The sequence below is a fragment of the Octopus sinensis genome, unplaced genomic scaffold (genome assembly GCF_006345805.1).
Source record: "Octopus sinensis unplaced genomic scaffold, ASM634580v1 Contig18740, whole genome shotgun sequence".
In the NCBI taxonomy this organism is placed as follows: Eukaryota; Metazoa; Mollusca; class Cephalopoda; order Octopoda; family Octopodidae; genus Octopus; species Octopus sinensis.
The window spans coordinates 370,522-382,521 of NW_021835990.1; the positions used below are offsets into that span (position 1 = coordinate 370,522).

General features: G+C 34.0%; 1 protein-coding gene across 1 annotated transcript; it reads left to right on the forward strand.

Moving 5' to 3' along the window:
• Positions 1-454: 454 nt before the first annotated feature.
• LOC115231577 (tigger transposable element-derived protein 6-like) lies at positions 455-8,515 on the forward strand. The gene is made up of 4 exons (XM_029801569.1): positions 455-635; positions 5,243-5,976; positions 6,079-6,396; positions 8,504-8,515. The coding sequence occupies exons 1-4, from the start codon at positions 455-457 to the stop codon at positions 8,513-8,515; spliced, it is 1,245 nt and encodes a 414-aa protein (XP_029657429.1).
• Positions 8,516-12,000: the final 3,485 nt, after the last annotated feature.

The following is a 12,000-nucleotide window of genomic DNA, read 5'->3' on the forward strand; positions in this document are numbered from 1 at the left end:
AAGGTCCTCCAAAAGTAACGTCGTCCAAGTACCAAAAATTGACATTGGACGCAAGGTTGCGTGCTATATGGTCAACAGCAATGGCATATGGTCAACGCAAAGAATATTGTCTATGGGTGTGAAGCAACCAATACGGACGGAGAGGTTTTTGAGAGTTTGTCTCGAAATCTCGGTTTTTCGATATGGACGTCCGAAGAGCTAAACCACTATCCGGATAGAGGCAAACCGGATCGCCTTTTCTCTCCTCGGCGTCTATTACTCCACTCTGTGATCGTCAGACAATCGAGGTGGATGTAGGAAGTGATCACATCCCGCAATCATTGAGGCTAAGGACGAAAATAAATCTGACAGAGGACGTGTTTATTGGATATAATCTGTCGAATGTGGATTGGATCTATTTGAGTACTCTATTCGCTTGGCATTTAATACTACCGTGCTCCGTTCTGTTCGGACCATGGAGGATATCGACGACCTATCTAAGGTCATCAATTGTCAAATTCTTGGAAATATTTACGGAAAAGAGAGTATTGAGAGCATCGGGCCCTTGTTTCCGCCTAACAGACAAAAAACTGTCGATGCTTATAACGAAGAAGGGCACTCTTCAGAATCGCAAGAGGAGGTGTTCCAACGTGGGGGTCAGAAATCAGTTAAAAGTTGAAATCAACCATCTCAAGACGATGATAGTAGAAATTGGCAAAAAGAAAATAGAAAAATCATGGAGAAAGGAACGCCGAATGCTGGATAAAAGAAATCCGAAGTTTTGGAAGGCGTATCAGCGCCTGAACAACGCGGAAGGGAAAGGCGACAATATTGTGTTAAAGGGGCAAGATGGAAAGTATATCCCCTCCGATCTTGTCCCGGATGAACTAAGAAGGCAGCTGGGTAGAACCCAAGAAGTCGAACCTGAATCAATTATTCCACAAAAGACCTTTGAGAAAGTCACTAAAGCCTTTCAATTCTTATATTTATAAAAAGCCTTCCGATTTTAACAAAAGCTATAACTATTTGTAAAAAAATATTTCATAAAATATAATTAAATATTTTTCCTCCAAATTATTTTTTTCAAAATGTTGCAGCAGGCGTACAGGAAGCATTTGTAAAGGAAACTTGTTTGAACGTATTCGGCATCAACTTTCTTCAGAGTTTACTTGCCTTAATATAGTAGAAATTTTAGCTTAACAAAAGATATCAAAAATAATTAATAAAAGTAAATTATCATGAAGTCTACAAGTTGATTGATTGTCAAAGGCGTTTGTTGTAAAAAACAATTATCGAAGACACTGGTTTAAAGAAATTGAGTACCTACCAGAACCAATAGTTACGAGATGGGGGAGCTAGTTTAAAGCTGTTTCTTACTATGCTCTGGCCAAAAGAAGTTTTTTATTTCTGGCTAATCTTATACCCATGTATTGCAGGAGCACTAATTTCACCAATAAACATCAATGGAGTATTGGAGGCAACTAACAAACTGAAAACCAGGGACAAGATTATACCCAACTTGAACTAATAAACTACCCGTCAATGAAGCTTGCTGAAACCATTGCATACATCTTGTTAATTCCACTACATTAACCCGGAAAATCAGAAAGGGCACTTACTCAACTTAAGAGCTATTATCCTACTAACGACTCTCCTGAAAGTATTGTCATTCGAGACGATAAAAACCAAGGTGGAAATTTTCTATCGCCAGGGCAAAGTGGGTTTAGACCTGGCATATCCACTGGTGATGTCATCTGGACACACAGATGGACCTTTGCCTTATGTCAAAAATACAAACGATGCATCGAGATACTTGGAATGTGCAGAGCACAGAGAGGAATTGACATGTAATACTTTTGAGTATTTTTAACAAATTGAAGTAAGTTATTTGTGATTCTATATAACATATGTGGCAGACCTTCCACTTCTGAACCCATTTTTCTTATCAACTGTGATATGTCGCCGTCAAGGTTGCGACGCAGATCGGTTACGTTCAAAATTTTTAATACAAATTACCTTTCTAAAGTTATTTTGTTCTGTTCATTACTTTGTTTGATTTTAATAATTTTTTCTGCAAAAATTTTAAAGTTTCTGATTTTGTTGAAGAAAAACAGAACCAACTCAAAAATATTAGCAATTAAAATTTTGTTACTTGGTTAAAATGTATCCTTTGATTTTTGCTTGACTGATTTATAATATTTTAGGGAATTTGTTAATGTATTCTAGAGATTTTATCAATAAACTGCATAATTCCAGTCCTCTTCTAGAAGGGTCCTTATGGATAGGCCATTAGCATACATTGTAGTAGCCTATAAAGAAACTAAGGTCTAGGAACGTCTGACTCCAGTTTTGAATGCAAAAACGTTCATAAAACATCAAAATTGATATATAACAATATTTTTATAAACATTGTATTGACATTTTAAGAAAATAAATCTATGATCACTTGTGTGAAGAACTAGTCAAGATAATCCATGGTGAATACACACCGGATGAGTGGTTCTATACTGGAATCACATACCCAAGGATCCAAAGATTTGAGACCAATTACTTGTATGTCTAACTTATATAAACTTGCAACGAAATGTGTTAACAGGAAGTCGGGAGATTATATTGAGGCATATAATCTGATTGCCAATAATCAATTAGGAACTCGGCAAATGTGTCAAGGGGCAAAGGAACAAGCAATTCTTAACCGGTGCATTCACAAGCAAAACGGAAATAATTTGTTTTCTACCTGGATTGATGTAAAAAAGCGTTCGATTTGGTAGATCACGACTTTCTGTTCCAGGTGCTTGAAAACTCCGGACTCCCTAGCTGGATTGTGAATTTTGTGAAGAACCTTGTAACGAAGTGGAGAATAAAGCTAATTCTGAATCATAATGAAATCGGAGAGGTAAAATTGAAAAGAGGCATACTCCAGGGTGATTCCTTGTCACCTTATATCTTTACCCTGGTGATGGATCCTCTTAGTAGAATTCTGAATGCTAAGTACCCAAAAGTGATGATTGATAACCAAGATCAGGATTGTATTACATATACAACAAATCACTTACTGTTTATGGATGATCTAAAAATATTGAAATGTGTACATCTACATCTATGCAGGGAAAAATATTGGGAATGAACTTAAGTATGTTTTGCAAATGGTCGTAAAATTTATCAATTATATCTACTCTGTTTCGTCTATATAACTGTCCATTTTTGTTCTTTACAATTCTAAGGTACCCATCTTCCCCCAAACACGACCCCAACTATTTTTATATTTAATTTCTATGCCGGTTTTTTATGAGCCAGTATTCTTTTCCATTATCTACCCCATATCCAACGAGACACGCTGCATGTACGCTGTTACATCCAGGATCATCAAAAATTCCTATAATGTTATACAATTATACCTCCTGAATACGAATACAAATATTTCGATATACAAATTGTAATTCCGAAAGGACCAATTTTCAGTAAAGTTCTTAATGCCAAAAAATGGTAAATATTGACATAATCTGTGACTACTATTGGATTGTTTTTATATCTGCATTCTTTTTTCTATTACAAAGTACAGTTTTATAAACCATTCCAAGATAAGGGTACTGTTCAGTTGTGCTGATTCCCCCATTTTGAATGATATATTCATAAGCGTAATACTGGGATCCGCTTTTACATCGACAATATTCACAGCAATCAAGCACGTTTTGTTCACTAAAACTAACCAACTTGTCATGCTTAATCGCATATTGATCTTCAAGACTGGCAATCTGAAGAGTAATTATTTATTTACCAACCGCGCTGAATATATAACATGATTCACAATTATGCTGATTTTTGACATTTGTAACTACATTTTTATCTCCAGTCAAAAAATAATGAAAATCCTTTTCATTTTCTGAGAAAAAAGATGTTCCGTAGTCACTTGTGTCAAAATAATTTAATTTGTGTAGCTTTGGAAGTTCATCCTCAGTCTGGGAATATTTCTAACACAAAACAACCATATCTGCGAACGAGTTTATTTCTAGTTTTTTTTGTTAATTAACAATAATTGATTAAAAGACAACGAAAAACGTTAAGTCCCAGCGGCAAGGACGCAGTGTGCGTTGCCTCGAACAATGGCCAGGCCGATGCGCTGGCGGAACCAGAGGCCCTCTCTCGTGTCCTTGAGCCTCCTCCCGATGGACTACCCGACCTCTTTGAGGAACGAGTCAGTCTCCTTTCCCGCAGCACCAGCGGTCTCCAGGTGCGATTGCCGTAACACGGTAGCGGTTCGCGAGCGAAGAATATTTTTGTAGTTTCATCTTTTCGGCGTGGTTTGCAGCCGAACAAGGGTTTGCGGCGGAAGAATGGATCCTCGATTTTGAAAAGGTATCCACAACGGTAACATCCCATACGAGGGCCTTCCCCGACGAGTACGGGAATATCTAGTTGGAAGGAAATGGCATTTCTTTTAAATTTCAAATTGTGTCTATCAATCAAAGCCAAATTATTTTGAAACTCTGTCTGATTGTATTTTTGTCGCTAAAAATTGTATATTTTAAATGCCAACCAAATTTTTTAGTGAACTCTTCCCATCGCTGATTACTTTTTGTGCCATATAAACTAGTTAATTTTTTTCTTTTTTTTTCCCAGAAATCTATTTCGGATTTGTAGTGATCAAAATAAGAATTGTCGCGATCAAAATCAGAAAAGATAAAAACAACATTTTTAAATTTGATTAAAAAATTAAAAGAACAATTATTCATTAATTGTTTCTATTCTTACATACAAATACAGTGAATCCTCGCAAATTGGCCACCTCGCAAATTGGCCAATTTTTAAATTGGCCAATTTTTTCACAATTTACTAAGAAAAAAATTAATTTTCTTAGTAAATTGGCCAATTCTCAAATTGGCCACAATTTTTGAATTATTATTTTTTTTAATTAGAAAATAAACTATTTTTTTAATCACATGTCTTATAAAATTTCTCGTGGACGTTATACTCGGCTCACTTTTCTTGAAAAAACACAAATTATAAACTACAAGGAAGAAAATGACAGTGTTTCGTGTCAGCTTCTGGCTGACAGATTCTCACATTTATTCCACAAGACGATCTCGAGAAAGACGATCAATAATCTACTGCTTAATAAAGACTCTATTTTACGGGATTCGAAAATCTATCAAAATTCGTATAAAGCTGCTCACAAACCAAAATTTCCTACGCTTGAAGAAAAATTGATCGAATGGATGGATACAATAGAGTCTAAAGGTATTAATTGAAAACCAATTTTTAGGTGGTTTTTTGAATGATTCCTTAATATCGTGTAAGGCTGCGCATTTTGCCGAAGAGCTACAACTTAGTAACTTTAAAAATTCTAATGGATTTCTGGCAAAATTCAAAAAGAGACACGGTTTTAGAATGCTAAAATTACATGGAGAGATGCGAACAGATAAAGTAGTTGACATTAATTCTTTTCGTGAAGAATTTAAAGAAATTTCTAAATCGTATAAGCCTGATCTAATTTATAATTTGGATGAAACTGCATTATACTACAAGCTTATTCCATCGAAAAGCGTATGCAGAAACCGATTCCAAGGATACAAAAATTTTAAAGACCGTGTGTCTATTATGCTTTGTTCAAACATGACCGGAAGTCATAAATTGAAACCTGTGATGATTGGAAAACCAAAAATGCCTAGATGTTTTAAAAATTTTGACTATGGATGTCTTGTCTCATATTATAGCTCACAGAAAGCTTGGATGACTGGATCTATTTTTATTGATTGGATTATTAGCTTTGATCTCCAGCTTAAAATTAAAAAGAAGAAAATTTTATTGCTAATAGACCACTGTCCTGCACATTCTATTCCTCAAAACTTGGATTGTATTAAGATTTTATTTTTTCCTAAAAATTCTACTGGATTACTACAACCAATGGATATTGGAATTATAAAAACCTTCAAGACTCATTTCATGAGAAGAAAGCTACAGTACTTAACTGATTTGCTGGAGACTGAAAATATTTCTGTATACAATTCATACAAAAAATTGACATTAAAAGATGCAATTTTGTTTGTTAATATGGCTTGGGATGACGTATCTACTGAAACTATTCAAAATTGTTTTAAGATTTTAAATGAATCTAATCACGAAAATACATTAATTGAACATTATGAGACTGAAATTGAAAGAACTGACATTTTCGATCCTCTAATGAGCGAAGATTTTCTAAATATCGAAAACACAGAAGATCAAGATATAAACGAAAATTGTTTACAAGAGGATCAAGAGTCTGAAATTAGCGACGAAGAGACAAAAATCATATATCCACTCGATAGAAAAGATATTGCAAAGACATTAACTAGAATAGAAAGGCAACTTTACTGTAATGCAGAAAATGAGAATGATGTTTCGCTGATTACTGCAATAAGAAAATACAAAGAAAATGTAAAAAGAGCAAATAAAAAGGAATTAGGGATTGAATTTTATTTTAATAAAATTTAAACGTGTTTATTTTATTTTTTAAATATTGATTTTTTTCAAATTGGCCATTTTCTCAAATTGGCCATAAAATCTCTATGTACCAAAAATGGCCAATTTGCGAGGATTCACTGTATAAGCACGAAGAATCACAATTTTCTTAGGTTAGACTTGTAAAATATCTTTTCTACATACAATTTAAAAAATTAATTAATAAAGCAGCCGAAATACATTTTCTCATTTTGAATGCTACAAATTTGAAAAAACATCAAAAATTAAATAAATATAAGTTGGAATTTAATCAAATTTATTTCAAAATTGGGTTTTTCTGAAAAGTACATAGTCGAGATTAATGAAAAGTTACTTTAACTAGTTTTTAATTAAAGTATTAAAGAGATAACGGCAAAAAATTTGAAATTATCTGGAAAGATTCCCAGTAAAACTCTTCTAAACAACCTGCTAATCTGAAGATGGGAATCGAAATCGTCCCGTATTCCATGTACCAACATCTCAGCCTAAATACGATGCTAGTCCCCTTTAAAAGGAATTTTATATCAATTCTTTGAGCGTTTCTCAGATTTAATTAAAACACTTAATAAAAATTTTAAAAATGGTTTTTATAAAAAGTTTGTTAGATCAATTTTTGTAATTAAGTCAATTTTAAATAAAACTAAGAACAAAATTAAAAAGTCCAGATACTTTTTTTTTATAAATTATGTTAGTTGCCCGTAACTTGCAAAAACAATTTTTATGAACAAACAAAAAAAACACAAGGAAACAAAGAAGCATTTTTTACAAAAAATTATATATCCACAAATACAAGACAATTGATAATTGTTCTTCCAAGTTATTGTTACAAAAATTTTGCGACAGACTTAACGGAACCATTTGTATCTGCAAACATTCCACTTTGTAAATTGAGGAATGAAGCAAATATCAGCTTGTCAAAGAAATTTACAAGATTGATTTCTCTTCAAATTTTTCTATCATCAGTAAAATTATTAATGACACTATTGGAAATAAAAAGCCAAAAAGGTTAAAAATCAACAACAGGAGTAGCACTAGCAGTCTGCAAAGAATACTTCATTTTAGCCGGATAGTTGGTATTATTAATCAATGAATAAGATATCCCTACCATAACACACAATTTCTACCATCCAACACTTCATAGAAATTCCCCCTCCACATCACAAAAGAATCACTTTCGTCAATCTCCATCTCTACAGTCCCAGCCTGCACTGTCAAAATCTAGAATTTTATACCTCACAACTAACTAAATATATCCCCTCCTAAGTCACTAACGGCTTTCTAGAATGAGGAAACAGCACCAACAATCCAAATAAATTGGGCCTGTCATCACAGTGGGAATACACCGCGTGTGTCTCAAAGGACTCCAACAGTTGTACTCTCCTCACAATCGACACTAAACAAACTAATAAACACTAAAATAACACTGATCTCGAACTTCCCTCAAATTAGAAGTAAATTGAGGAATAATGACATTATTGGGTTTTGACTTGATTGGGTCGTTATGAACTAAATTGACTTTATACCAACTCACGATATGAACGGAGGTGTTTTGTTATCCCCACAATCTGCAACCCATAGCCAAAGTCCGAATATTTAATCCTCTCTCCATTAAAAGGGTCTAGCCCGACCACTCGTACTCGATTTGACTGGCGAGATGACAACGGGTTCAATTCAGGCACAACTTTGAATTAGTTACACACAAACTTATTCTAGCTCGGATTCCATCCGCTGCCAATCGCTATGTACGTTTAGTTAACAAGCCCATACCTCGTTGATTCCCTCAAATCTGGCGATTATGTCAGCGATAGGTTCTTCATCGGCTATGGGCATCATCGAATCATTTATTCTGCCACTTGAGAGACGTGTCCTTTTATTACGTCGTTTTTTCTTAGCCTTCCTGATATATATACTAATATTAAATAAAACCACTTTCGGGGTGATCCATCAGGGATATCAGCCATCATCAGATCCGTCCCAATTTGTTTATCAACCATTACCGGAGAATTAATTTCCATAACCACTTTCTCTGCTAAAATTTCATCAGTATACAGACTAGGATCACTAAAAATGTGTATCAGGACACAACATACCCAACTTTGACGGAATTTGTTACTCGAATTGGACTATTGAGTTCCGAATTTACAGTCGAAGAGGGGGAAAATGACACATTAGGATTATTTTCAATAAACATGTTGCCGGAATTCAATGATTCTCGATTTTTGTTCAAGGAGGGGCCAACGAGGATCACATCCTCAGGTTCGCTATCAGAACTACCAATAAAAGTGACTCGTCTTTTTTTTTCTTCGATAGATATTCCTCAAAATCAAAATGAACACCTTCCTTCTCAACAATCTTACCCACCTCGCCAAAATGAGTCTTGTTCTTGCTCTTGTCTCGACTGGAAAGGTTTTCACGTGCAGTCGTGTTTCGACCTTTCTTTAAAATGGACACTGTCGATTTGGAATGAGGGACACCAGTGGTCACTTGTCCAAAATTAGGATTCTTTTGATGGATGACAGGCTCATCTTGTATTATATTACTTTTGGCTTTAGAGTTTTCCTTATTGTATAATCTTTTCGAGTTTTTTGACGACTTTTTTGACAAATTTGAATCAGATATATTCAAATTAGAACCTTCGTGGCCCATAACAGTCTCTTGTCCCAAGAAATGCGTTTTATCAGAATTTTTATCATAGGAAACTTCACAAGTGCGATTATTATGGCTATTTTTGGCCATTCTTGAAACTCTCTTGGTTGAATTTCTGCTATTTTCAACACCAGAAGGTAATTCGTAGATGATTTCGACATCTTCTATCTCGTGTCCCGAGGATTGGGGGTTCTCATAAGCCAAATCAGAGAAATAATCACTTCTATCCACATCTGTCCCAGCTTGAAATCCCAAAGATATCATTTCAGGTCTATTCTGACTCTTTTGTGTAGAGTCTCTTTGAACTGAGGCGATTGAGATATCCTGGGGATCATCCCTCCATAAAGGGTTTTGCCTTTCTTGCTCAATACTCATCTTGTAGGTCGAATTCGGCCACTTTGAGTGAGAAACCTCACGAGTAATCAATCCTTGTACAGGTCCTCCAATTGAGGATTTTAATAACTTTGTTAAATTGGCATATTCAGAGCTTCTTAGCATGTCATCCATGATAGGGGACTCCCCAGTGAACAATTCGGCGGTTTTTTCAGATTTTTTGCTATTTCTGCCCACATTTGATGACCTTGGTTGGAATTTTACTACTGATGGATGATTTGTCTTATCTTTCGGTGCTGAAAATAAACGTAGATAGTTATTCTGTGGGATTAAGATGGAATTTTTAACCAAAATGCTCCTGTCTTGTATTGGTGGAGGATTTCCATGGCTCTGTTCTTCGTAACGAGTGCTTTCTAATCCGCTAATGTCGTGATCTTGGTCATTTGGGTGGATTTGGATTTCTGGTTGTTTAGAGCAGGGCAATTACCGTCAGGGAGAAGAAGCTTGTGCGTTTTTTTATTTCCAAGTTCCTTTAATATTCTTTTTTTACTAAAAGTTGTTATTATTTGACATTATTTTTGAAGATTAAAATATAATTAATATTAATTTTATACAATCGTCGATCCATTGTTGCTCTGAATAAACACACAAGTTGTTGTTGCGTAATAAATTAATATGCGCCATTATATATTTGGTTTATATTAAAATTAATTTGTGTGATTTACGATAACGTATTTTTTAGGAAAATACTATCAAGCGGAAAAAACGACTTTGATTTGAAACTAAACAGTTCTAAGCTGATTTGTTAATTCTATTGTTCAACAAAAGCTTTAAGTTTTCCTGAAGCGACAAAAAATTTGTTTTGAAAGTAAAGGTTGTTTTCCGATAGAAGGGTCCTTATTTTGTCAAAAATGTTTATTTATTTAATAAGTTTTGGTCAACAATAAAAATTAAAACTTATTTATTAGATCAGCATATCCGCCTTTGAGAAAATTTTTGTAGAAGCTGTGCCATCAAATTTAGCTTTTTTTAAATGCGTACACTTTAGTCTGAGCAAAGTAGAAATCTATTAAAAGAGGAGTGGAGACGACTTAGGGAGATGAACTGGCTGAGAAAAGTGGATTTGATTTTGATTTTGAACATTCCACTGAGTTTATGGTAATAGGCGATACACTTGAATCCTCATTACAGTTGGCTGTCGTTGTTTTGCTAGTTGAGTGAATATCTAGAATAATATTTTGTATTTTATTTCGAAATACCTGATAGTTTTTGGAAATTGTTAGAAATAAGTTTTTTTTAATATTTTATAAAAAATTAAGTTTTTTTATTCAAGGTGTAAAATTGAATTATTTTAATAGTTTTTCGGAAAGCAATTTCAATAAGAAGTGGTAACGACGTGCTCATCACTACCAGCAAGCAAATGAGAAATAACTTTAAAGCAGGTGCCAGCTAAGAATCTTTCCTGAAATACAATTCTCCGATTGATAAAGAAAATGTCAATTTCAATGTCTATAATTAAAAATTATTATAAAAAACATCCAAAAATCGGAAAAGAAGTTGTTTCAAAAAAGTAAGAGAAAGAGTTTTTTTCAACCGTTTATCTTCTTACTAGTTAAATTATTGTAGTCACATTATCTTTTTAAACTCACTGATTACATTATCTTCATTATGAACAAACCAAGAGAAAACCAGTTTGTAAATTTTTTTCAGATTATGGAAAATAATTGATAAAGAAACAAGTACATGCACACTTTATTGGCTTATTATTTGGAAATTAACGTAGCGATTATTTGTTTATTACTAAAAAAATATATTTTAGAATCCAAATTTTCAACGGATGTTGAAATTGTATTTTGTAAAATAGTTGAAATTGTGAGCAGTCAATTCCCAGAAATGCATTCGGGCGGGCGGGAAGCACAACGACCTGGACGACGTGGGGAAGGACTCGTACCACATTCTTTGAAATGCTAGGAAACTGGTCATTCGGGTGTCCATTCATTCCCCAGTTATGTGTTGAGGCGCATTCTCAGACGGGCTCTCCACTTTTTTTATAACCAAACTGGGAGCAAAAGAAGGGTGTTTCCATCAGCTGGTGAACACTGTGCTCAGAATGATGGGCCAGTTCTTCCCTGAGAAGATACAATGATGAATATGATGAATGAGCTAAATAATGAGCTAATTGTATATTTTAAATGCCAACCAAATTTTTAGTGAACTCTTCCCATCGCTGATTACTTTTTGTGTCATATAAACTAGTTAATTTTTTCTTTTTTTTTACCAACTCTGATTTGAATTTTAAAGGTTGCACAGATATATGTCAGAAAAATAACCCAAAAAATAATCGACTTCATGAAGAATTAGATTGAATATTTATGTCAAGAATTAATATTTTATTATTTTTTCAAACTATTCTATCATTAGATGCACGTTTAGAAATATACAAAAATCATATTTAGAAAAACTCCATTATTTTTTGATAACTTTTCTCTAGTTTCTAGGTCGGCAAAAGCTGGCTTGCGTGCTTTTATAGACTGTAGTTATTAAAATAAGAATAGACACCCC

Excerpts from the sequence above, each read along its gene's own strand:
- LOC115231577 (XM_029801569.1), top strand. The coding sequence starts at position 455 with ATGGAGGATATCGACGACCTATCTAAGGTCATCAATTGTCAAATTCTT. Across the intron at positions 636-5,242 it reads GGAGGTGTTCCAACGTGGGG|GTGGTTTTTTGAATGATTCC; the intron begins GTCAGAAATCAG and ends ACCAATTTTTAG. Across the intron at positions 5,977-6,078 it reads TGGAGACTGAAAATATTTCT|ATTTTAAATGAATCTAATCA; the intron begins GTATACAATTCA and ends AATTGTTTTAAG.